Raw genomic sequence first — 27,755 nt, 5'->3', positions numbered from 1 at the left:
ACACAGACTCGACCGCCCGCCATGGTCTACGTGGTAGCCCTGCTTGCGCAGAATGTGTTGGCGTTTGTGGTGTGCACTACGTGCACATCTACTGTATGGTGCACAACCAGCAGCATCTGTCGAGCCGAGGGGATGCCAGCATGGCCAAACGAATGGCCATGGACATCTTCAACTTCTTGTGTCTGTTAGTTCTCCACAATAGTTCTCCACATCACTCCTTTATTCATCCTTATCCAATTTCATCTAATTGGTTGATCGAATGGAATGACTTTAATTCAAATCCTTCATCCTCCTATGTTTTACCTTCATTCATCGTCTCATCTTAAAAAATCTTTCTTCATCTGCTCATCCTCATCTTGACACCTGCTTATCTTTTCTTCCGTCTATCCTTTCTAGGTGCTGCTGCTGCTGTTCTACCCATGGAACTCGTGTGCCAACCCATTCCTGTATGGTATCCTGACGCGGGCCTTCCACGGGGATGTCCTGATGCTGCTGAGCCGTGTGGGTCTGTGTTAACACCAGGCCCAGCTCTAACGAGGAGTACAGAGCGTCATGGGCAGCTCCGCTGGGGGCAAGAGGAGCAAAGGCGTCCTCCGTCCTGCAACCCAAATGCTGGCGCTCCTCAGAAGCAGAGAACGTAGACACACAAAGGAGCAGGTCATCAAACTGGAGGAATCCAAGGTGTTGCCACATACCAGGGAGAATGAGAACCACAGCCGAGAGAGGCTGGATTCTATTGGTTCTCCAGTTGATTGGGGCAGTGGTTCCCGAACCTCGTACTATGGATGACCCTGTAAAACAACATATTTCACTGCATCTAGCCGGTGTGAGAATACTTTTTTTTTTTTTTTATGATGACCAACCAGTTTGTAAATGTTGAATTGAGGAATCAGATTGGACAATGGAAATGGCTCTTTAATTTATATCTTGTGTAATTTGTTTTATTCATGTTGCATATAGAATTTCTGAGTTGACTGGAACTGGACTAGAATGGAACTGAAGCAGGTAGCCTAGTGGAGCGGCAGGTAGCCTAGTGGTTAGAGCATTGGGCCAGTAACCGAAACGCTGCTTGATCGAATCCCCCCCCCGAGCTGAAGGTAAAATTGAACAAGGCAGTTAACCCACTGTTCCCCGGTAGGCCGTCATTGTAAATAATAAGAAGAAGAGGTGCTACTCACAGCTTGGTTGAGGAACAATGCAACAGAGAACAAAGCAGCAGAAAAAGGAATTCGCAAGAACAGCTCGTATGTAGCAGTGTGTATTCTAGGATTGTCTAACTCTCTTGTGTGTTAGTGATATATTGTTTTGCAGGGCCTCCTGGATGTAGTTAAAAAAAGCTGAAAAAAAGCAATACTCAAGAGAAAAATATATTTAATTCCTTTTTCCAGTTTAAAAAGTATCATTTTCAGCAAATATACCTCTAGCATTCTTGAGTACTCCAATTGGATCTGTCAAAGGAACCGATCTTATCCGTCTAGTGTTGCAGAATGGATTATTTACAGGTTGCAGTTAACGATAAACCGTCGCCATGTACGGAACACAAAACCATGTTACCAAAACAGACTAATCCCATGACCCACAATGCATCTTTTTAGGTACACAGAAGCAGAGCACAGTCATATTATGTTTTTTCATAAAGAATAAAAATGACAATGTTGTCAGACTGCATCAGTTATTTTTTTTCCTAACGAGTTCAATTTTTCCTGGAAAACCATTGAAATGTACTGGGCTTATACAACAGACTTTTCTTCGAAAATCAACTGATGTCTCAAAAGAGGTCTAGATATCTTGAGCTTGAAAATCTTTTAAAATGATTCAAATGTTCTATTGTATTTGATTTTCTGGACTAGTTTCCCATTCAGATCTGGATTTACCCATTTCCATGTTTTTTTTTTTCTTAATTTTTTCTCAGAGATGGTAAACTAGGTAACCCAGATCCCGTTAAGACCTATTTTCTAACATTCCACTCACTTGACAAAATTTCACGTGAAATACCTGTTAATCATCTAGAAAAAAAAGATAAACTATTCACTCTCTATATAAATACAATTCATTATTTTATGTTCCCTCGCGACAAGAACACATTGTGCATTGTCCTAAACAACAAGCCCCCTTATCAGTACATTTGTTGAGATGATTTATTGCGCTGTTGAGAACAAAATTCCCTCTGCTAAGAAGATGTTTTGAGAAGCTTCCAGTAGGGCAATTTTCATAAAGAAGCATTTTTTTGCACAAAATGTACCAACTGAACAACAACAGTAACCTACAATTGTGACCAACTACACAATGGAGCAGCTAGAAAAAGTGTACATCAGTGTTTAGACCTGCAGATGATGTCCATTGCAGAATATATTTATATTTTGTACATACAGTATCTTGTTCACATTGAGTCAATGTTAGTAGTACGGATGCACATTGTACATGTAAAGCACATTTATAAAAACCAAAACATTTATTTAAAAAATGCTGCAATTTTCATTATATTACCAAGTACAGCCAAAATAGCCAAACTACAGTATGTTGTCATTAGCGTATTAGAACTCTGCATCATCATCATCACCAATAGCAGTATTGACTGTTGTTAACTCACGTATAGACTGGTTAAGACTACTATGTGAAATGACAGGACCGAAGTACCTATAAGACCTTTTGGAAGAACATTCAACTTTGCGAGAGAGAAAAACAGAAAGCTTTTATGCTTACCTAACACCTGACTGAACACAAGAGCATTCCGTCGAATACTGAATAGTGAACCAACACTGACACTGGGGGGGAAAAAAAGAACTGTTGAAAATACATAGAACTAGTAAGTTTCAAGGTCTACACTGCATGAAAGGATATTTTTTTATCTAGGTGGCATACTGAAGAGCCATTTTGTCTCTACTATGTAAACTAATGTAAGCCTCTTAAATCTATTGATTGAGAATTGTGTGGAAGGTCAATGAACACTGAAGCAAACACGTACTGTAGAAGCACATTAGTTGGTGCTTCGATTAGTCTCAGAGTGCATGAAATCCACTAAGACTGTAATGACTGTACTGAAATAAGGGCACTTATTTCACTTATCTCAAAGTCCTGGTTTACTGAAATGCCAGGATTTACAATGTCAAACTAATCCCCATCATACCACGATATTTGACTCTCACAGACAATCATCTGTTCTACACAATACATTTCTATCTGAACGATCTGTAATGTTGCCCTTGCTGTACGCTGTATCCCAATGGGGTAAGGCCACAAGGCCAAGCCGATCCACTCACAATAAACGAATCATCATATAAAACTAATAGCTCTCTCTCAGTAAGACTAGTCTGGCCAAATCAGCATTTTTAAGAAAACAAACAAATTAATAAAGCAAGATCATTAACTAGCCTCCAGTCTGCTGAGTTTCCCTAGTCTACAACTAGTCTATATCCAGTTTACATCTAGTCATATCCATTCTACAACAAGTTTAGTCCAGTTTATATCTAGTCTACAAAAAAGTCCAGTCTACACTCACCGACCAGTTTATTAGGTACACCCATCTAGTATCGGTGTCGGACCCCCCTTTGCCTCCAGAACAGCCTGGATTATTTGGGGCATTCTACAAGGTGTCGGAAACATTCCACAGGGATGCTGGTCCATGTGGACGCGATGGCATCACGCAGTTGCTGCAGATTGGATGGCGGTATATTCATGCTGTGAACAGCCCATTCCATCTCATCACAAAGATGTTATATTGGGTTGAGGTCTGGGGACTGTCCAGGTCCAGGGACTGACCAGGCCACTCAAGTAAACTGAACTCACTGTCATATTCCAGGTAATGTTTTTCCACTCCTCAATTGTCCAGTGTTGGTGATCGTGTGCCCACTGGAGCCACTTCTTCTTGTTTTTAGCTGATAGGAGTGGAACCCGGTGTGGTCGTCTGCTGCAATAGAACCATCCATGACAAGGACCGACGTGTTGTGCCTTCCGAGATGCCGTTCTGCAAACCACTGTAGTACTGAGCCGTTATTTGCCTGATTGTGGCCCGCATGATAGCTTGCACGACTCTTGCTGATTCCTTCAAACTCTCTGATCAACAAGCTGTTTTTGCCCACAGGACTGCTGCTGACTGGATGTTTTTTGTTTGTTGCACCATAATCTGTAAACCCTAGATACTGTTATGCGTGAAAAGCCCAGTAGGCCGGCTGTTTCTGAGATACTGGAACTGGCGCTCCTGACACAGTCGATCATAACACAATCAAAGTTGCTTAGGTCACTTGTTTTGCCCATTCTAACATTCAACTGAACAGTAACTGAATGCCTCGATGCCTGCCTGCCTGCTTTATATAGCAAGCCACGGCCACGTGACTCACTGTCTGTAGGAGCGATCCATTTTCGTGAACGGGGTGGTGTACCTAATAAACTGTCCGGTGGTAGTACATCTAGTCATACCAGTCTACGACCCTTCTATAACCAGTTGGTCTAGTGTAGATCTAGTCTATGTCCAGTCTACGACCACTGTACTTCCAGTCTAGACCCATTCTATGTCAAGTTGATGTCCTATCGAGAATCAGTTATGTCCAGTGTACATTCAGTCTACATCCAATCTATGCACAAACATCGGCCAACTAGTCCTCCGGTACAGTTCTTCAAAGTGCAAAAAGTGACTTTTCTCCCTTCTCCTGTTAAAAAAGCAGTCATCAAATCCTCCCTCCCAACATCCGTCTGTCTGTGTGTGTGTGTTCACTGCTGAGCACATTCTCCAGGCTGGTCCTGGTCCAGTGCAGGGCTGCTGCTCTCTGAGAGGCTGCCTGTCTTCTGTTCTATAGGCACCTGGGGGAACAGGAGGGACAACGGTCAGAAAGGCAAACACAAGGACACCTATGGAGGCCTACTGCTTATAAGCACTAAAAAATCTCTATAGATCTGTTGTGGATGTGTGCTGTTGTTTGCTGTAACTAAATGGACATAAAGTTGTATTGTATAAGAACGTCAGTGAGAGACACGGCCTACTTAAATGAAGGTGTGATTGTCTTTGGCCACAAGATGGTGATCATAGCCCATACAGTGAGATCAGTCATGAGATAGATAAATAATATGCTACATCCCACACACAATCGAGGCAGTCTCCGTTTAGAGAAGAGAGAAGTCGGAGGTTGCGGAAGGTCTGAGCAGAGGTTGGTGTCGTAGCGCTGCCTACCACGTAAACCAGGTTGTTCTGGTGAGGTGTCTACCCTGGCTGATGCCTTGGATATAGATATAGACCCCTGGGTTGGACTCGGCTCTGGCTAGCCACGCCAGTTATAGGACCACTAGTAGCTGATCCTTGCCAGCTGTCATCTGTCTAACGCTCACTGTGCTCCTGAAGCATTCTACTAATTGTACACGTGGGAATTAACCTGTACACACAGTCTTTACAATATACCTTATATTAACCAATGTGAAGGACATTGACCTTGTTTAAAAATCGTTCATTTGAATGGTCCTTGTGACTCACCTAAAGTACTTCTAGGAGAACCAAACCACTGCTATAATTACTACTAAAGTGTTAGCTCACTGTATAATAACAGGGCTATCCTACTGTTGTACTGTATGATAACAGGGCTTTCTTACTGTACTATACGTGTGGCCTGGGACCGTATCCATAAAGCGTCTCAGAGTACGAGCGCTAACCTACAATCAGTTTAGCATTTTAGATCATTATGAATAAGACTATAAGGACAGATCCTAGATCAGCACTCCAACTCTTGAGATGCTTTGTGGATACAGGCCCTGCGTTAAATTGTTGTTTGTGTTGATCTGCAGCAACTGTGTGGACTACTGTGTTAGCTACTGTTAGTGGGAGCCAGAGGGGGTTGCTCATTGTGCCTAATTACATGTTTGGACGGGCAAACACACACAGAAAACAGCTCAGGTTATGGAGGACAACCAACGTGTGTGTATGTAATTTTACCATGTCAGCCCATTCACAAAAGGCTACAACTCCACGCACAAACACCCTGGTCTATTACCTGGTAGGAGTAGTGTGATTTGTAGTTGATCCACTTCTTGGCGTCTGCCCTGTCCTCTACAGAGAGGGAGCGGACGGTGGCTTTGGAGGCAGAGGCGGCAGGCATGTCAAACTCTACCTCTAGGTGGCTCTGCAGCGAGGCTGGCACTTCCCGGTCCGAACCAAGCTCCAGACGACAGAAGAAGGTGTGGGGGTGACCCAACGCTGCCAGGGGGAGACACAAACGTACATTTAAACACACATGCAGACGAACACAACACACACCACGCACGCAAACATACATGTTCATCATCAGCGATCACTCTGGGTCGAGTAGGATTGTCCTCCCGGTGGGTCCGCACACGCAGACACGCACACACACACAGAGCACAGAAAGGGAGAGCAAATCCTTTCCCTTAAACACGTGTAGATTGGATAGTTGTAAGCAATATTGAAATCTACATCAAACTTATCAGGTGACAACACAACTATTGCTATGCCTATCCAATTTGTTCAGGTCTTCATGAAGTGCTTAGGGGAAGGGGCTAGCAGTTGTCTCTGGACAGGGCCACAGAGAGGGTGAGAGTTGTGCCAAGAACATCACAACACTGAGCACGGACGGGACGGGCCACCAAGAGGGGTCAAAACAGGAAGTGCCGTGAGGTCAGAGAGAATATCCTCTGTTGTACACACTGTTTTTGGAGAAGAGGACTGTAGCAGTGAAATGTTAACCAGCATACCACCATGTTTCTCTCATTTCTGGTGCAGGGAATTACAGCCCCAGAGTTGGCATCACTGTGTGGACTGTAGCACACATAGAACGATGGGACGAATGAGCATGAAGAAAGAAGAAGGAACACAAAGAAGGAGAGAGAAAGAAAAAGCAAGGCAGACAGAATGACAAAAGACGGTGCAAACAAAAGAAAGAGAGACAGAAAATGCAGGGCAGGCTTGGCCCAGTTAAGTAGAGAGGGGGAGATGAGGAGGAGGGAGAGGAGCTGAAGCAAGGGCTAAAGAGAGGGGAAAGGGGAAGAAAAGTGAGAGAGGGACGAAAAGTGAGAGAGGGGGACGAGAGGCAGAGGGTAAAGAGAGAAAGAAGAAAGGGGGAGAGAATGAGGGGAGAGAAAAAAAGAGGGGCCCACAATAGAAGGGGGGTGGGGGGGAGGGGGCAGCCCGTGGCAGAGCATGTATTTACAATAGAAGCCTGTGGCCTGTGGGTTTGTGAGGTAATGCATGGTGACAGCCAGGGCTTTGACTGGCCAATCAGTACTCAGGACAGGCAGCCATGCTGACAGCCTATTGAAAGGCCTGAAGGGGGCCGCATTCTGACAGAGACATACCAACACTGGACTGGGGCCAGGGAGAACACACACAAGGGCGAACTCATGCACACGCACAGACACGTGCATGGGTGCACACACACACGGGCGCATACACACACGCAGAGGCGCAGATGCACGCAATCATTCACGGATACATGCCTGCATGTACACACACAAACAACTCTACAACACATACGCACACTAGGATATTGACAGTGCCTGGGGTAAGGACTATTGACAGTCTGCACAGTGTAATGACAGCAGAAACAGATCAATGTTCATAATCTCTCAATGCCGGGTGAAATAGAGACATCCCCCATGTCCTGTCCCTCTGAGCTGGGTGAAATATAAACCAGCTCCACTAATACTGACTGGCACTGTGATGAAACCTCAAATGGATCGTCAGAAGAATGAGAATACAAGGGAATGGCCCTGATCCTCCACACATGTAGACACAGATTACGCCTAGTGAAATAGCTAAAGAGCTATTTCAATAGAGATTCTCCATTGAACATTCGTTTTTAGACCAGGCTTTATCTGTGTCCGTGAAACCTACCCATAGTGTCTGAAATGAGCCATCCGCTGTCAGGTATGACTGGTAAAACAACTATAGACCTAGCCCTTTTCACAGTGACAATAGCAGGGTATCACCTCAAACTCCTTCCCTCCTTAACAAAGGCTTGTGCACCGCTAGTGAAATAGCAGTGTATTTTTGCATTTATACAGTGAGAATAGAAATAGTTCTCTTACTGAATATGACTCCAACAACTTCTTACCAGAGTTTTTGTCAGGCAGGCGGCTGAGCCTCCACACCACAGCTTTAAAAGCCTGTTCATACTTGGCCGTGCCAAGGGTCACCCTCATCACTGGCTCTGACCCGGAAGTACTCGCCGTGCCGAAGCTGGCACCCTTGTTGAACCTCGCCTTCAGTGACCTCTCCCCCATCACCCCGTCCCGACGGAAGTTCTTGGCCCAAATCTCAGGAATGGGGTAGCGGATCTAGGGGTAGGCATGATAATCAATGTTAGCAAATGACTGAGGGAAGTGAAGTTCAATAATAAAAAACTGCAAGAGACACAATATTCTATTATTATTTTACCGCCACATTCTCGCAGGGGATGAGGTTCAACGTGTCCCGATTGGACGAGAACCCCTGTGACATCAGCAGCCAGGACTGCAGGGTGACCTCGGCACCGCGGACGGAGGCAACAGTGCGCAGCGTGAAGGGGAGGGTCTTCTCAGCGAAGGCCGTGCGGAAGGCCAGCAGCTGGAAGCGGCGGCAGGGCGGCGGTGTGAAGACAACTTGGCGTGACGACAGGAACTCTAGTTCATCTGCGTGTTCGTCATGAAGCTCGCAGTCACGCAAGCGGATCCAGCGTGTGGTGGTGTTGGGGATGATGTCATGTCTGGAGACCACCTCCTTACCTTTGACCTAGAGGAACAACATCGGGAAGGGGGTTTAATACTTTCATGTATACAGTTGAAGTCAGAAGTTTACATACACTTAGGTTGGAGTCATTAAAACTCGTTTTTCAACCACTCCACAAATTTCTTATTTACAAACTATAGTTTTGGCAAGTCGGTTAGGACATCTACTTGTGCATGACAAAAGTAATTTTTGCAACAATTGTTTACAGACAGATTATTTCACTGTATCACAATTCCAGTGGATCAGAAGTTTACATACACTAAATAGACTGTGCCTTTAAACAGCTTGGAAAATTCCAGAAAATAATGTCATGGCTTTGGAAGCTTCTGATTGGCTAATTGACATCATTTGAGTCAATTGGAGGAGTACTTGTGGATGTATTTCAAGGCCTACCTTCAAACTCAGTGCCTCTTTGCTTGACACCATGGGAAAATCAAAAGAAATCGGCCAAGACCTCAGAAATTGTAGACCTCCACATGACTGGTTCAAAATGGGGGGGAATTTCAAAACGCCTGAAAGTACCACATTCATTTGTACAAACAATACAATAGTACGCAAGTATAAACACCATGGGACCACGCAGCTGTCATACCGCTCAGGAAGGTTCTGTCTCCTAGAGATGAACGTACTTTGGTGCAAAAACTGCAAATCAATCCCAGAACAACAGAAAAGGACCTTCTGAAGATGCTGGAGAAAACAGGTACAAAAGTATCTATATCCACAGTAAAAATGAGTCCTATATCGACATAACCTGAAAGGCCGCTCAGCAAGGAAGAAGCCACTGCTCCAAAACCGCCATAAAAAAAGCCAGACTACGGTTTGCCACTGCACATGGGGACAAAGATGCTACTTTTTGGAGAAATGTCCTCTGGTCTGATGAAACAAAAATAGAACTGTTTGGCCATAATGACCATGGTTATGTTTGGAGGAAAAAGGGGGAGGCTTGCAAGCCGAAGAACACCATCCCAACCGTGAAGCACGGGGGTGGCAGCATCATGTTGTCGGGGTGCTTTGCTGCAGGAGGGACTGGTGCACTTCACAGAATAGATGGCATCATGAGAAAGGAACATTTATGTGGATATATTGAAGCAACATCTCAAGACATCAGTCAGGAAGTTAAAGCTTGGTCGCAAATGGGTCTTCCAAATGGACAATGACCCCAAGCATACTTCCAAAGTTGTGGAAAATGGCTTAAGGACAACAAAGTCAAGGTATTGGAGTGGCCATCACAAAGCCCTGAGGGCAGAACTGAAAAGGCGTGTGCGAGCAAGGAGGCCTACAAACCTGACTCAGTTACGCCAGCTCTGTCAGGAGGAATGGGACATAATTCACCCAACTTATTGTGGGAAGCTTGTTGAAGACTACCCGAAACGTTTGACCAAAGTTCAACAATTTAAAGGCAATGCTACCAAATACTTACTGAGTGTATGTAAACTTCTGACCTACTGGGAATGTGATAAAAGAAATGAAAGCTAAAATAAATAATTCTCTCTACTATTATTCTGACATTTCACATTCTTAAAATAAAGTGGTGATCCTAACTGACCTAAGACAGGGAATTTTTACTAGGATGAAATGTCAGGAATTGTGAAAAACTGAGTTTAAATTTATTTGGCTAAGTTGAATGTAAACTTCCGACTTCAACTGTACATGCATTTCAATGTTTGTACCATTGTCTGAATAAGTGTCTGCAGAACTCCAGGGCCAATATTCTGATGTGTACACATCTCACCATCCAAATCCTCCTCTCATACCAATGATTCAGTGGAAGCTGCTGAGGGGAGGACGGCTCATAATAATGGCTGGAATGGAGTCAACGGAATGGCATCAAACGCATGGAAACCACGTGTTTGATGCGTGTAATAACATTCCATTGACTCCATTCCAGCCAATATTATGAGCTGTCTCCCACTCAGCAATGGATCCCAATTTGATCCCTACAAAAATCCATCTTTCACACACCTATAAGCTACCCAACATGAACCACCCTCCCCTTTCACTCGTAACTGGACGTCTATTTTAACACGCTCTCCTTCTCTTTTACCTGCACATCATTGAGTCCGAGGCGGCAGCCTGCCGACCCAGAGAGGAAGGCCAGCACGTGCACACGAGTCATCACAAGCTGCTTCAGAATCCTCCCATCTCCCGCAGCGACCGTCCCGTAGAACTCGTCCCTCACCTCCACCTGAACCTCCTCCTCTGTCAGCCCCGCCCCTATGGGCGACCCCGTCAACGCCCCACCCGTCACTGCCGGCAACCGCCTCAGCACCTCCACCAGCGCATGACGAAAACTCAGGAAGTCGTGGTAACAGGTGGTGCCCAGCTTCACCAGCTGCTCACGGATTGGCTGGTGGGTGACGGGTGACTTCGGCTGGATTCGCCTCCTCTCGCGGTATTGGACGAGGTCCACACTGAGCGTGTGGACGCGGCCGGCTTCTTCGTAGTTCTGCAGGCGGTGTTCAGCTGCCTCGTAGCGAGGGTCCAGTTTCAGGGTCCTGAAGGGTTTTTCCAGACCTTTCTCGTAGAACATCTGGAGCACGCCGTCGTCAGACAGACGGACATAGATAGGCCCCCAGTGGCGTGACGACATGATGTTCTTCTTCTCTGGTATACGGAGCAGCATGGCCCAGCCATCTTGGGGGGTCATATGATCTGGGAGGTAGGGGGCGCTCTCATCCTCTCCCTCCAACCCATCTTCCTTCGCCTCCTCCGTATCCTCCACTAAGTCATCAGGCAGAGTTGGGCTGCCTGGATCGTCTGGGTCTGTGATCTGGAGGTTTCTCAGCTGATCCAGGTCTAGTCTGTCTAAGGGAGGAGTGACATGGCTGACTGTCTCTTCCCCTCCTCCTCCGGTGGGCTCAAACTCGGAGGAGAAGACTAGAATGGACTCTCGTTTGGCCTCTTGGCTGTGAGAGCTGAAAGACTGGAAGAAAGGAGAGCTAAAGGAGAAGGCACAGGGAGAGCTCTCCAGGTGGTTGGCGGAGCCATTACTCTGGATCGTCTGTGATGCCACTTCCTGTTTACAGTCAAAGTAGGAACTAAAGGGGTTGATGGGAGAGGGCTGGATGTCATTGAACTCTTCACACAGGAAAGGGTTCTTCTTGGTGTAAGGTTTAGTCCTACCGGGGAGCAGGGGAGCGGTTCTAGGTTGAGTCAGAAGGGTTCTAGGAGGGTTTCCATCCGGCGTCAGGTCCAGGAGGTGGCGGTTCTGGTTCTGCTGGTTCCCGTTCTGCTTCCAAATGTTGGGAGGAGAACCAATCAGGTTACTGTTGGCATCCTGGAAGTGGCTGAGATCATCAAATCGTATGTGGGATGGCTGCTCCCGGTGGTGGAGGTGGGGCTTGTCCTCCTCGTCATCGTCGAAGGTCACCCAGGATGAGAAGCGTCCAGAGGAAATGGGGGTCTCTGATTGGGTGCCGGGGAGTTTAGTGTTGGAAGTCCAGCTGACTGAATCCATCTCTATACCTTCATCCTCTTGGAACACTGACGAATCTACACAAAAACAAACAGATATTTAAAATATATAAATTCATATTACATTATAAAACCATATCATATGCATAATATACAGTCATGGCCAAAAGTTTTGAGAATGACACACTGCTGCCTCAGTTTGTATGATGGCAATTTGCATATACTCCAGAATGTTATGAAGAGTGATCAGATGAATTGCAATTAATTGCAAAGTCCCTCTTTGCCATGCAAATGAACTGAATCCCCAAAAACATTTCCACTGCATTTCAGCCCTGCCACAAAAGGACCAGCTGACATCATGTCAGTGATTCTCTCGTTAACACAGGTGTGAGTATTGACGAGGACAAGGCTGGAGATCACTCTGTCATGCTGATTGAGTTTGAATAACAGACTGGAAGCTTCAAAAGGAGGGTGGTGCTTGGAATCATTGTTCTTACTCTGTCAATCATGGTTATCTGCAAGGAAACACGTGCCATCATCATTGCTTTGCACAAAAAAGGCTTCACAGGCAAGGATATTGTTGCCAGTAAGATTGCACCTAAATCAACCATTTATCGGATCATCAAGAACTTCAAGGAGAGCGGTTCAATTGTTGTGAAGAAGGCTTCAGAGCCCCCAAGAATGTCCAGCAAGCGCCAGTACCATCTCCTAAAGTTGATTCAGCTGCGGGATCGGGGCACCACCAGTACAGAGCTTGCTCAGGAATGGCAGCAGGCAGGTGTGAGTGCATCTGCACGCACAGTGAGGCGAAGACTTTTGGAGGAAAAACATCAGGGACAGACTGATATTCTGCAAAAGGTACAGGGATTGGACTGCTGAGGACTGGGGTAAAGTAATTTTCTCTGATGAATCCCCTTTCCAATTGTTTGGGGCATCCGGAAAAAGCTTGTCTGGAGAAGACAAGGTGAGCGCTACCATCAGTCCTGTGTCATGCCAACAGTAAAGCATTCTGAAACCATTCATGTGTGGGGTTGCTTCTCAGCCAAGGGACTGGGCCCACTCACAATGTTGCCTAAGAACACAGCCATGAATAAAGAATGGTACCAACACATCCTCCGAGAGCAACTTCTCCCAACCATCCAGGAACAGTTTGGTGACGAATAATGCCTTTTCCAGCATGATGGAGCACCTTGCCATAAGGCAAAAGTGATAACTAAGTGGCTCGGGGAACAAAACATCAATATTTTGGGTCCATGGCCAGGAAACTCCCCAGACCTTTATCCCATTGAGAACTTGTGGTCAATCCTCAAGAGGCGGGTAGACAAACAAAAACCTACAAATTCTGACAAACTCCAAGCATTGATTATGCAAGAATGAGCTGCAATCAGTCAGGATGTGGCCCAGAAGTTAATTGACAGCATGCGAGGGCGGATTGCAGAGGTCTTGAAAAAGAAGGGTCAACACTGTAAATATTGACTCTTGCATCAATTTCATGTAATTGTCAATAAAAGCCTTCGACACTTATGAAATGCTTATAATTATACTTCAGTATTACATAGTAACATCTGACAAAAATATCTAAAGACACTGAAGCAGCAAACTTTGTGAAAATTAATATTTTGGCCACGACTGTACATAGTATGAAACCATTTCTTGAAACTGAGTGACTAATGCGGCTCATTATCTCGTGCATCCCATCATGACGTATCTAGTAGTCTGTCCATGAGAGATTAGTAAAAGAATGATTAGGTGAGTGAGACCTCTTTATTTAAACCGAACAATCCAAAAATAAGTGGGCAACTTTATTTATACCACATGACCTCGTATTGTATGAGTCAGCTCATGTGATGAAGGCAACAGATACGATGAAGGCTAACTGCTGCTGCACGGTCACCCTTATACCCTGGTATTTAAAGTATGACACACACAAACATACAAAAACACACTTCCCAATCCAAGAGAATACAACCACAATCAATCAATCGTCCCAGACTTCCCCCTCTCAGCCTCCGGTATCTATGCTGCAATAGTCACATGTGCCGGGGGGATAGGTTTAGGCTGTTATAGCTGGTGTAATTCTCCCATCTTATCTGGTGTCCTGTGTGAATTAAAGTATGCTTCCTCTAATTCTCCCTCTCTCCCGCCCCTCGCGGAGAACCTGAGCCCCGGGACCATGCCTCAGGACTACCTGGCCTGATGACTCCTGGCTGTCCCCAGTCCACCTTGTCGTACTGCTGACCCAGCCTGCGGCTATGAAACCCTGACCTGTTCACCGGACATGCTACCTTTTCCCGGACCAGCTGTTTTCGACTTACTCTCTCTCTCTCTACCGCACCTGCTGTCTCGACCTCTGACTGCTTGGCTATGAAAAGCCAACTAACATTTACTCCTGAGGTACTGACCTGTTGCACCCTCTACAACCACTGTGATTATTATTTGACCCAGCTGGACACCTATGAAAATCTTGAATAACAATCTGGCTTTAATGGTCATGTACTTACACTTAGAATCTCCACCTGGCACAGCCAGAAGAGGACTAACCACCCCTCAGAGCCTGGTTCCTCTCTAGGTTTCTTCCTAGGTTCCTTCCTTTCTAGGGAGTTTTTCCTAGCCACCGTGCTTCTGCATTGCTTGCTGTTTGGGGTTTTAGGCTGGGTTTCTGTGTAGCACTTTCTGACATCTGCTAATGTAAAAATGGCTTTAGAAATTAATTTGATTGATTGAAAACAACTACTAGGAGGATTCAAAGGAATACTGGCAGATTCCAATACACAAAGTTGTGCCCAAAGCTACATATTGTGCCTTTAAATGGACAGAGAGGCCTGGATTGTGTGTTCAAATCCAATAAAACGTTTATTGGTCGTATACACATATTTGAAGATGTTATCGCCGGTGCACCAAAATGCTTGTGTTTCTACTTCCAACAGTGCAGAAATACCTAGCAATACAAAACAATACGCACACATCCAAAAAATAAAGAACTAGCAAAACGAGCAATGTCAGAGAGAGAGCGAGAGAGAGAGAGAGAGAGAGAGAGAGAGAGAGAGAGAGAGAGAGAGAGAGAGAGAGAGAGAGAGAGAGAGAGAGAGAGACACACACAATACCTGACCACTGTGACTGACCCAAACTTAAGGAAAGCTTTGACTAATGTACAGACTCAGTGAGCATAGCCTTGCTATTGAGAAAGGCCGCCGTAGGCAGACCTGGCTCTCAAGAGAAGACAGGCTATGTGCACACTGCCCACAAAATGAGGTGGAAACTGGGCTGCACTTCCCAACCTCCTGCCAAATGTATGACCATATTAGAGACAAATATTTCCCTCAGATTACACCGATCCAAAACGAATTCGAAAACAAACCCAATTTTGATAAACTCCCATATCTATTGGGTGAAATACCAGTGTGCCATCACAGCAGCAAGATTTCTGACCTGTTGCCACAAGAAAAGGGCAACCAGTGAAGAACAAACACCACTGTAAATACCACCATTATTTATGTTTATTTCCCTTTTGTACTTTAACTATTTGCACATAATATGACATTTGAAATGTCTTTATAGTTTTGGAACTTTTGTGAGTGTAATGTTTGCTGTTATTTTTTTATTCATTGTTTATTTCAAATTTGTTTATTATCTATTTCACTTGCTTTGGCAATGTAAAGATATGTTTCCCATGCCAATAAAGCCCTTCAATTGTAATTGAATTAGAGAGAGAGAGAGACATACATACAGTGCATTCGTAAAATATTCAGACCCCTTGACTTTTTCAACATTTTGTCACATTACAAACTGAGCAATCGGGGGAGAAGGGCCTTGGTCAGTGAGGTGACCAAGAACCCGATGATCACCCTGACAGAGCTTTAAAGTTCCTCTGTGGAGATGGGAGAATCTTCCAGAAGGACAACCATCTCTGCAGTACTCCACCAATCAGGCCTTTTTGGTAGAGTAGCCAGACGGAAGACACTCCTCAGTAAAAGGCACATGATAGAGCACTTAGAGTTTGCCAAAAGGCACCTAAAGACTCTCAGACCATGAGAAACAAGATTCTCTCATATGATTAAACCAAGATTGAACTCTTTGGTCTGAATGCCAAGCGTCACGTCTGGAAGAAACCTGGCACCATCCCTACAGTGAAGCATGGTGGTGGCAGCAGCATGCTGTGGGAATGTTTTTCAGAGGCAGGAACTGGGAGACTAGTCGGGATCGAGACAAAGAAGTACGGAGCAAAGTACAGAGCCCGGACTTGAACCCAATCGAAAATCTCTGGAGACCTGAAAATAGCTGTGCAGCAACGCTCCCCGACCAACCTGACAGAGCTTGAGAAGATCTGCAGAAAAGAATGGGAGAAACTCTCCAAATACAGAGGTGCCAAGCTTGTAGCGTCATACCCAAGAAGACTCAAGGCTGTAATTACTGCCTAAGGTGCTTCAACAAAGTACTGAGTAAAGAGTCTGAATACTTATGTAAATATGATATTTCAGTTTTTATTTTTAATAAATTAGCTAATATTTCTACAAACCTGTTTCTGCTTTGTCATTATGGGGTATTGTGCGTAGATTGACGAGGAAACAAATAATTTAATCCATTTTAGAATAAGGCTGTAATATAACAAAATGTGTAAAAAGTCAAGGGTTCTGAATACTTTCCGAAATTCGCTGTATACATATGCACTACATGACCAAAAGTATATGGACACCTGCTTGTCGAACACCATTATATTATACAAAACATTAAGGACACCTACTCTTTCCATGACATAGACTGACCAGGTGAATCAATGTGAAAGCTTTGGTCCCTTATTGACGTTACTTGTTAAATTAACTTCAATCGGTGTAGATGAAGGGGAGGAGACAGGTTAAAGAAGGGTTTTTTTAAGCCTTGAGACATTTGGGATGTGGATTGTGTATGTGTGCCATTCAGAGGGTGAATGGACAAGACAAAAGTGCTGCTGGGTTTTTCACACTCAACAGTTTCCTGTGTGTACGAAGAATGGTCCACAGCCCAAAGGACATCCATCCATCCCTGACCTCAACCCCATCGAACATTTTTGGGATGAATTGGAACGCCGACTGCATGCCAGGCCTAATCGCCCAACATCAGTGTCTAGTAGGAGTATTCTGTAGTAGGAGTATTTTAAGGATGTCACAATGTAGAATGTTTTAACATTGTAGAAGGAGTATTTTATTTACTCCCCCTACTTTGCTGCGGGACTTGCTTTCATTCAGCCACAAGAGCATTAGTGAGGTCAGACACTGATGTTGGGCGATTAGGCCTGGCATGCAGTCGGTGTTCCAATTCATACCAAAAATGTTCGATGGGGTTGAGGTCAGGGATGGATGTCCTTTGGGCGGTGGACCATTCTTTGTACACAAGGGAAACTGTTGAGTGAAAAACCCAGCAGCGCTTTTGTCTTGTCCATTCACCCTCTGAATGGCACACATACACAATCCACGTCCCAAATGTCTCAAGGCTTAAAAAAACCCTTCTTTAACCTGTCTCCTCCCCTTCATCTACACCGATTGAAGTTAATTTAACAAGTGACGTCAATAAGGGACCAAAGCTTTCACCTAGATTCACCTGGTCAGTCCATGTCATGGAAAGAGTAGGTGTCCTTAATGTTTTGTATAATATAATGGTGTGTTTAGACAGTATATGAATAGAAAAGGTGTGTACAGCAGTAGTTATATAGGATGACCATGACTAGAATACAGTATTTACATATGAAGTGGTTAAAACAGTATGATGATATAACCCGGGTGATGCAGCCCGACAGGATGCTCTCAATGGTACATCTGTAGAAGTTTGTGAGGGTCTTATGGGCCAAGCCAAATTTCTTCCGCCTAATGAGGTTGAAAAGGCGCTGTTGCGCCTTTTTCACCATACTGTTTGTGTGAATGGACCATTTCAAGTCGTCAGTGACATACACTCCGAGGAACTTGAAGCTTTTCACACTCTCCACTGCAGCCCTGTTGATGTGGATAGGGGCGTGCTCTCTCTGCTGTCTCCTGTCGCCCACAATCATCTCCTTCATTTTGTTGACATTGAGGGAGAGGTTATTTTCCTGGCACCACTCCGCCAGGGCTCTCGCTATCTCTTCATTGATGGTAATCAGGCCTACCACTGTTATGTCATCAGAAAACTTGATGACTGAGCTTGACCTGTGGCCACGCAGTCATGGGTGAACAGGGAGTACAGGAGGGGGTTGAGTGTTTATACTGTGCGTGTGTGTGTGTGAGTGATTGCGCGCATGTATGCATGCGTGTGTGCATATTGTACAATCACAATAGGATCGCTGACTCGGGAAGTTGTGTTTGGTTGAATCCTTCTGTGTCAGCAGCCACAGGTCTTCCCCATACCGCTCTCTAAACTTCTACTACATACTATAGATTACAGACATTCAAAAGGAAAAGCGGAGGAAAATCACACTTGAACTGAAGGAAACCAACTGTTGTAAAATTGCTAAGGAATTCCTTTAGACCATTACTAAAAGTTGAACATATATACCAATTAGTACAAAGTGAGATATCTCAGTGTGGCATAGGTTTTCTGTCTGTCAGTCCGTCTTTCTCTTCCTATAGATTAGTATCAAGGCTCCTTGTGAATGAACTGAATGTCTTCTCCTTTCTCTCTTTCCCCTCCATTCCTCCACTCAGAATGTATCAGTCTTCCACACTCTGTTCTAATAGAGAGGGAGAGCGTGAGAGAGGATAAGAGATTGAGGAAGAGAGGGAGGGACAGATAAGGAGAAGAGCGGGAGGGAGAAATAGGGAGGGGACAGACAGACAGACAGACAGACAGACAGACAGACAGACAGACAGACAGACAGACAGACAGACAGACAGACAGACAGACAGACAGACAGACAGACAGACAGACAGACAGACAGACAGACAGACAGACAGACAGACAGACAGACAGACAGACAGACAGACAGACAGACAGACAGACAGACAGACAGACAGACAGACAGACAGACAGACAGACAGACAGACGAGACAGACAGACAGACAGACAGACAGACAGACAGACAGACAGACAGACAGACAGACAGACAGACAGACAGACAGACAGACAGACAGACAGACAGACAGACAGACAGACAGACAGACAGACAGACAGACAGACAGACAGACAGACAGACAGACAGACAGACAGACAGACAGACAGACAGACAGACAGACAGACAGACAGACAGACAGACAGACAGACAGACAGACAGACAGACAGACAGACAGACAGACAGACAGACAGACAGACAGTGGATAAATGTTCGGCCTCTGAGCACAGACAATACAGGCCGAACTCTGCTGTACGAGTGTGGCAAACTAATTTGCCAAGCAGAGGGACACACATAGACACACATAAGGCCATGCAAGGCTGTTGAGGCTCCAAGGTCATGTTGACATAGAGATACATACCTGACAAGCTCACAATTCACAGTTCCCCCAGGCAAGCAAACTAACCCTACAGTACAACAAGGTTCCATTCAAACCAACACAATACTAATCCGCTGGGCTTTCAACTAGCTGCTGCCTTTGTAGTCTATTCACCCCCATTCACACTACATTACCCATGATTCACTGCTGTTGGGCTCTCTACAGGAATCCCTTCTTGTACTACTCACTCTGCACATTCTAATCCCATGTTACTGGACCCACCCATAACCGCGGCCATACTCTGGACCTGGATATTACCAAAGGGCTTTCTATTGACATATCCTCTATTGTTGATGTTGCTTTATCTTTGTTAAGTCACGTGACACCGCTGGTCCTGCTCACATTGCCCTACCCTATGCTTTGACCTCTTTCTCCCCTCTCTCTCCAGATTAAATCTTGCGTCTTGTGACGGCCGGCCGCCCAACAACCTGCCCGCTTGACCCTATCCCCTCCTCTCTTCTCCAGACCATTTCCGGAGACCTTCTCCCTTACCTTACCTCGCTCATCAACTCATCCTTGACCGCTGGCTACGTCCCTTCCGTCTTCAAGAGAGCGAGAGTTGCACCCCTTCTCAAAAAACCTACACTCGATCCCTCCGATGTCAACAACTACAGACCAGTATCCCTTCTTTCTTTTCTCACCAAAACTCTTGAACGTGCCGTCCTTGGCCAGCTCTCCTGCTATCTCTCTCAGAATGACCTTCTTGATCCAAATCAGTCAGGTTTCAAGGCTGGTCATTCAACTGAGACTGCTCTTCTCTGTGTCACGGAGGCTCTCCGCACTGCTAAAGCTAACTCTCTCTCCTCTGCTCTCATCCTTCTAGACCTATCTGCTGCCTTTGATACTGTGAACCATCAGATCCTCCTCTCCACCCTCTCCGAGTTGGGTATCTCTGGCGCGGCTCACTCTTGGATTGCGTCCTACCTGACAGGTCGCTCCTACCAGGTGGCGTGGCGAGAATCCGTCTCCGCACCATGTGCTCTCACCACTGGTGTCCCCCAGGGCTCAGTTCTAGGCCCTCTCCTATTCTCGCTATACACCAAGTCACTTGGCTCTGTCATATCCTCACATGGTCTCTCCTATCATTGCTACGCAGACGACACACAATTAATCTTCTCCTTTCCCCCTTCTGATAACCAGGTGGCGAATCGCATCTCTGCATGTCTGGTAGACATATCAGTGTGGATGACGTATCACCACCTCAAGCTGAACCTCGGCAAGACGGAGCTGCTCTTCCTCCCGGGGAAGGACTGCCCTTTCCATGATCTCGCCATCATGGTGGACAACTCCATTGTGTCCTCCTCCCAGAGTGCTAAGAGCCTCGGCGTGACCCTGGACAACAGCGTCGTTCTCCGCTAACATCAAGGCGGTGACCCGATCCTGTAGGTTCATGCTATACAACATTCGCAGAGTACGACCCTGCCTTACACAGGAAGCGGCGCAGGTCCTAATCCAGGCACTTGTCATCTCACATCTAGATTACTGCAACTCCCTGTTGGCGGGGCTCCCTGCCTGTGCCATTAAACCCCTACAACTAATCCAGAACGCCGCAGCCCGTCTGGTGTTCAACCTTCCCAAGTTCTCTCACGTCACCCCGCTCCTCCGCACACTCCACTGGCTTCCAGTTGAAGCTCGCATCTGCTACAAGACCATGGTGCTTGCCTACGGAGCTGTGAGGGGAACGGCACCTCCGTACCTTCAGGCTCTGATCAGGCCCTACACCCAAACAAGGGCACTGCGTTCATCCACCTCTGGCCTGCTGGCCCCCCTACCTCTGCGAAAGCACAGTTCCCGCTCAGCCCAGTCAAAACTGTTCGCAGCTCTGGCACCCCAATGGTGGAACAAGCTCCCTCACGACGCCAGGACAGCAGAGTCAATCACCACCTTCCGTAGACACCTGAAACCCCACCTCTTTAAGGAATACCTGGGATAGGATAAAGTAATCCTTCTAACCCCCCCCCCCCCCAAAAAAAAAGATATAGATGTACTATTGTAAAGTGGTTGTTCCACTGGATATCATACGGTGAATGCACCAATTTGTAAGACGCTCTGGATAAGAGCGTCTGCTAAATGACGTAAATGTAAATGTAATCACCACTGTGTGTTTTTTACTACCTTGTACAGGGTAATACTGAACGCATTATTAAGAAACACTACCTTACCTCTGAAGTTGCTACAGATTTTATTGCGTGTGTGAACAATACTCCACCACCTATTATGCCTTCTTCGTGATGATTTAGTTGATAACATTAATAGCAAATTAAGGGTAACCATTGATGCCACAGCTCCAGTAAAGCTGAAAAAGGCCACATCCAAACAGAGAACCCCTTGGATGATCGAGGAGAAATTGCAGAAAGGCAGAGCGGAAGTGGAGAAAGTCAAAGTTGCAGGTCCATTAGGATATTCTGAGAAAGCAACTTGGCATATATAACAAGGCCATTAGAAATGCCAGACGGGCTCAAGTTGATCGCTAATAAATCAGAATAATCTGAGTGTGTGCTTCGATCATTAATGGCCTGATAAATCCTACCTCTGCAAACCTATGTGAACTTTCCACGACATCTAAATGTGATGAGTTTGAGGCATATTTCAGAGATAATATAAAAAAACATTAAGATGGGTATCAGTCAAGCAAGACATGATGAGAAGTTTGATGGTATGTGCCCTAGCCTATCACATGAAGGCACTATGGAGTTATTTTCGCTGGTTGACACAGAAATGCTCAGGAAAGTGACATCACAACTTAAGCCTTCTATCTCCCTTCTTGAGATCCTACTTCCACCACCTTCTTCAAAACAGTCGTTAATTGCATATCTGATGAAGTACAAGCTTTTGTTAAATCACTCCCTGTTCACAGGCACTTTCCCCACTGCATTAAAAACTGCTATGGTGAAACCCCTTCTGAAGAAAAGTAATCTTGATTCTTCAGCTTTTAGCAATATCCAAACGTCCATTCTTAAAAAATAATTTCTCCATAATTTTGCCTAAGTGCCAACTGTATTTTTGAAAAATTCCAATCTGGCACACCACAGCATAGACAAACATAGACAAACTCTCGACCTTACTTAAAGTGCGCCAACACAGATGCCAAACAGCTCTCTGATCTTGTACTCTTGGATTTAAGTGCTGCATTCGACACTTGACCATGATGTCCTTCTGGACAGGTGGGTCCAGTTCTAAATTGGTTCAGGACCTATTTAACCGGTTGAGAGTTTGTCACCCTTAGTGAACATAACTCAGAGAAAATACAAATCACATGTGGCGTTCCACAAGGTTACATTTTGGGTCTGGTACTGTTCAGCATGTGAAATTTATTGTCAATCAGTGTTGCTTCCTAAGTGGACAGTTTGATTTCACAGAAGTGTGATTGACTTGGAGTTACATTGTGTTGTTTAAGTGTTCCCTTTATTTTTTTGAGCAGTGTGTGTGTGTGTGTGTGTGTGTGTGTGTGTGTGTGTGTGTGTGTGTGTGTGTGTGTGTGTGTGTGTGTGTGTGTGTGTGTGTATGTATGTATATATATATATATATATATATATATATAATTTCACATGCTGTTGTGCAAATGGAATAGACAGCAGGTGGAAATTATAGGCAATTAGCAAGATACCCCCAATAAAGGAGTGGTTCTGCAGGTGGGGACCACAGACCACTTCTCAGTTCCTATGCTTCCTGGCTGATGTTTTGGTCACTTTTGAATGCTGGCGGTGCTTTCACTCTAGTGGTAGCATGAGACAGAGTCTGCAACCCACACAAGTGGCTCAGGTAGTGCAGCTCATCCAGGATGGCACATCAATGCGAGCTGTGGCAAGAAGGTTTGCTGTGTCTGTCAGCGTAGTGTCCAGAGCATGGAGGCGCTACCAGGAGACAGGCCAGTACATCAGGAGACGTGGAGGAGGCCGTAGGAGGGCAACAACCCAGCAGCAGGACCGCTACCTCCGCCTTTGTGCAAGGAGGAGCAGGAGATGCACTGCCAGAGCCCTGCAAAATGACCTCCAGCAGGCCACAAATGTGCATGTGTCTGCTCAAACGGTCAGAAACAGACTCCATGAGGGTGGTATGAGGGCCCGACGTCCACAGGTGGGGGTTGTGCTTACAGCCCAACACCGTGCAGGACGTTTGGCATTTGCCAGAGAACACCAAGATTGGCAAATTCGCCACTGGCGCCCTGTGCTCTTCACAGATGAAAGCAGGTTCACACTGAGCACATGACAAAGTCTGGAGACACCATGGAGAACGTTCTGCTGCCTGCAACATCCTCCAGCATGACCGGTTTGGCGGTGGGTCAGTCATGGTGTGGGGTGGCATTTCTTTGGGGCCCTCCATGTGCTCGCCAGAGGTAGCCTGACTGCCATTAGGTACCGAGATGAGATCCTCAGACCCCTTGTGAGACCATATGCTGGTGCGGTTGGCCCTGGGTTCCTCCTAATGCAAGACAATGCTAGACCTCATGTGGCTGGAGTGTGTCAGCAGTTCCTGCAAGAGGAAGGCATTGACGCTACGGACTGGCCCGCCCGTTCCCTAGACCTGAATCCAATTGAGCACATCTGGGACATCATGTCTCGCTCCATCCACCAACGCCACGTTGCACCACAGACTGTCCAGGAGTTGGCGGATGCTTTAGTCCAGGTCTGGGAGGAGATCCCTCAGGAGACCATCCGCCACCTCATCAGGAGCATGCCCAGGCGTTGTAGGGAGGTCATACAGGCACGTGGAGGCCACACACACTACTGAGCCTCATTTTGACTTGTTTTAAGGACATTACATCAAAGTTGGATCAGCCTGTAGTATGGTTTTCCACTTTCATTTTGAGTGTGACTCCAAATCCAGACCTCCATGGGTTGATCAATTGGATTTCCATTGATTATTTTTGTGTGATTTTGTTGTCAGCACATTCAACTATGTAAAGAAAAAAGTATTTAATATGATTATTTCTTTCATTCAGATCTAGGATGTGTTGTTTAAGTGTTCCCTTTATTTTTTTGAGCAGTATATATATATAACCCCTTGACATCGTTATCAGAACGCACAGCATTGATTTTTACTGCTACGCAGACGATACACAACTTCACAATTCTGTGTCACTACAGGATTTTAGCTTCACGGATAAATTAGACTGTATTAGTGATTTAAATACTTGGATGGCACACAACTTCCTCTAGCTAAATCAAGACCAAGGTACTTATTGTTGGAGCCAAAGCACAGAGAGAATCTGGCCACACATCTTAATTCACATACAATAAAGATAAAACACCAGGTAAAAAAACAAGGTGTTACTTTAGATTGTGACCTAAATTTCAAATCGCACATTAGGAATGTGAACAAAATAGCTTTTTACCACCTGAGGAACATTGCCAAGTTGCATTTCTCTCTCAGGTTGATACAGAGAGACACATCAATGCTTTTATTACAAGCAGGCTTGACTACTGTAATGCTCTCCTGTCTGGTCTACCCAAGAAAGACATTGGTCAACTGCAAAACATACAGAATGTTGCAGCAGCACGGGTACTGACCAAGACCAGATGGAGAGCACACATTACACCGGTTTTAAGGTCTCTGCACTGGCTGCCAGTGAGTTTCAGAATTTATTTTATGCCAAGAGCGTGCAAAGCTGTCATCAAGGCAAAGGGTGGCTACTTTGAAGAACCTCAAACATAAAACATATTTTGATTTGTTTAACACTTTTTTGGTTACTACAGTGGGGGGAAAAAAGTATTTGATCCCCTGCTGATTTTGTACGTTTGCCCACTTACAAGGAAATGATCAGTCTATAATTTTAATGGTAGGTTTATTTGAACAGTGAGAGACAGAATAACAAAAAAAATCCAGAAAAACACATGTCAAAAATGTTATAAAAAGATTTGCATTTTAATGAGGGAAATAAGTATTTGACCCCTCTGCAAAACATGACTTAGTACTTGGTGGCAAAACCCTTGTTTTTCAATCACAGAGGTCAGACGTTTCTTGTAGTTGGCCACCAGGTTTGCACACATCTCAGGAGGGATTTTGTCCCACTCCTCTTTGCAGATCTTCTCCAAGTCTTTAGGGTTTCAAGGCTAACGTTTGGCAACTCGAACCTTCAGCTTCCTCCACAGATTTTCTATGGGATTAAGGTCTGGAGACTGGCTAGGCCACTCCAGGACCTTAATGTGCTTCTTCTTGAGCCACTCCTTTGTTGCCTTGGCCATGTGTTTTCACCTAAGATTTGACGGTACATGGCCCCGTCCATCGTCCCTTTGATAGGGTGAAGTTGTCCTGTCCCCTTAGCAGAAAAACACCCCCAAAGCATAATGTTTCCACCTCCATGTTTGATGGTGGAGATGGTGTTCTTGGGGTCATAGGCAGCATTCCTCCTCCTCCAAACACGGCGAGTTGAGTTGATGCCAAAGAGCTCCATTTTGGTCTCATCTGACCACAACACTTTCACCCAGTTGTCCTCTGAATCATTCAGATGTTCATTGGCAAACTTCAGACAGGCATGTATATGTATTCTTGAGCAGGGGGACCTTGCGGGCGCTGCAAGATTTCAGTCCTTCACAGCGTAGTGTGTTACCAATTGTTTTCTTGGTGACTATGGTCCCAGCTGCCTTGAGATCATTGACAAGATCCTCCCGTGTAGTTCTGGGCTGATTCCTCACTGTTCTCATGATCATTGCTACCCCTCGAGGTGAGATCTTGCATAGAGCCCCAGTTCTTTTGTGTTTCTTCCATTTGCGAATAATCGCACCAAATGTTGTCACCTTCTCACCAAGCTGCTTGGCGATGGTCTTGTAGCCCATTCCAGCCTTGTGTAGGTCTACAATCTTGTCTCTGACATCCTTGGAGAGCTCTTTGGTCTTGGCCATGGTGGAGAGTTTGGAATCTGATTGATTGATTGCTTCTGTGGACAGGTGTCTTTTTTATAGGTAAAAAGCTGCGGTTAGGATCACTCCCTTTAAGAGTGTGCTCCTAATCTCAGCTCGTTACCTGTATAAAAGACACCTGGGAGCCAGAAATCTTTCTGATTGGGAGGGGGTCAAATACTTATTTCCATCATTAAAATGCAAATCAATTTATATCATTTTTTACATGCGTTTTTCTGGATATTTTTGTTGTTATTCTGTCTCTCACTGTTCACATAAACCTACCATTAAAATGATAGACTGATCCTTTCTTTATCAGTGGGCAAACGTACAAAATCAGCAGGGGATCAAATACTTTTTTCCCCCACTGTAAATGATTCCATGTGTGTTATGTCAGAGTTTTGATGTCTTCACTATTATTCTACAATGTAGAAAATAGCAAAATAAAGAAAAACCCTTGAATGAATAGGTGTGTCCAAACTTTTCACTGGTACTGTATATATAGAGTTGAAGTCGGAAGTTTACATACACTTAGGTTGGAGTCATTAAAACTAGTTTTTCAGCCACTCCACAAATTTCTAGTTAACAAACTACAGTTTTGTCAAGTCATCTACTTTGTGCGTGACAGAGGAATTTTTCCAACAATTGTTTACAGACAGATTATTTCACTTATAATTCACTGTATCACAATTCCAGTGGGTCAGAAGTTTACATACAATAAGTTAACTGTGCCTTTAAACAGCTTGGAAAATTCCGGAAAATTATGTCATGGCTTTTGAAGATTCTGATAGGCTAATTGACATCATTTGAGTCAATTGGAGGTGTACCTGTGGATGTATTTCAAGGTCTATCTTCAAACTTAGTGCCTCTTTGCTTGATATCATGGAAAAATCCAAAGAAATCAGCCAAGAGCTCAGAAAAAAATTGTAGACCTCCACAAGTCTGGTTCATCCTTAGGAGCAATTTCCAAACGCCTGAATGGGACCACACAGCTGTCATACCGCTCAGGAAGGAGACGCCTTCTGTCTCCTAGAGACTTTAATGCGAAAAGTGCAAATCAATCCCAGAACAACAGAAAAGGACCCTGTGAAGATGCTGGAGGAAACAGGTACAAAAGTATCTATATCCACAGTAAAACGAGTCCTATATCGACATAACCTGAAAGGCCACTCAGCAAGGAAGAAGCCACTGCTCCAAAACTGCCATAAAAAAGCCAGACTACGGTACATGGGAACAAAGATCATACTTTTTGGTCTGATGAAACAAAAATAGAACTGTTTAGCCATAATGATCATCGTTATGTTTGGAGGAAAAAGGGGGAGTCTTGCAAGCCGAAGAACACCATCCCAAAAGTGAAGCACGGGG

General features: G+C 45.1%; 1 protein-coding gene across 4 annotated transcripts in view; it reads right to left on the bottom strand.

The window, feature by feature from the left end:
- Positions 1-1,354: 1,354 nt before the first annotated feature.
- The window catches only part of ston2 (stonin 2), a 53,358-nt gene continuing 26,957 nt past the window's right edge, over positions 1,355-27,755 (bottom strand). For all 4 annotated transcript variants that reach the window (XM_014196283.2, XM_014196292.2, XM_045718446.1 and 1 more), the window contains 5 exons: positions 10,749-12,196; positions 8,375-8,707; positions 8,052-8,274; positions 5,976-6,178; positions 1,355-4,797 (listed from right to left, as the gene is read on the bottom strand). In XM_014196283.2, the coding sequence (XP_014051758.1) occupies positions 4,708-4,797; positions 5,976-6,178; positions 8,052-8,274; positions 8,375-8,707; positions 10,749-12,196 (2,297 nt within the window). In that variant the 3' untranslated portion in view covers positions 1,355-4,707. The remainder of the gene's footprint in view (positions 4,798-5,975; positions 6,179-8,051; positions 8,275-8,374; positions 8,708-10,748; positions 12,197-27,755) is intronic.

Source organism: Salmo salar, chromosome ssa01, assembly GCF_905237065.1.
Source record: "Salmo salar chromosome ssa01, Ssal_v3.1, whole genome shotgun sequence".
In the NCBI taxonomy this organism is placed as follows: domain Eukaryota; kingdom Metazoa; phylum Chordata; class Actinopteri; order Salmoniformes; family Salmonidae; genus Salmo; species Salmo salar.
The sequence above is the reverse complement of the archived record's forward strand: the minus strand, read 5'-3'. Positions and strand labels throughout refer to the sequence as shown.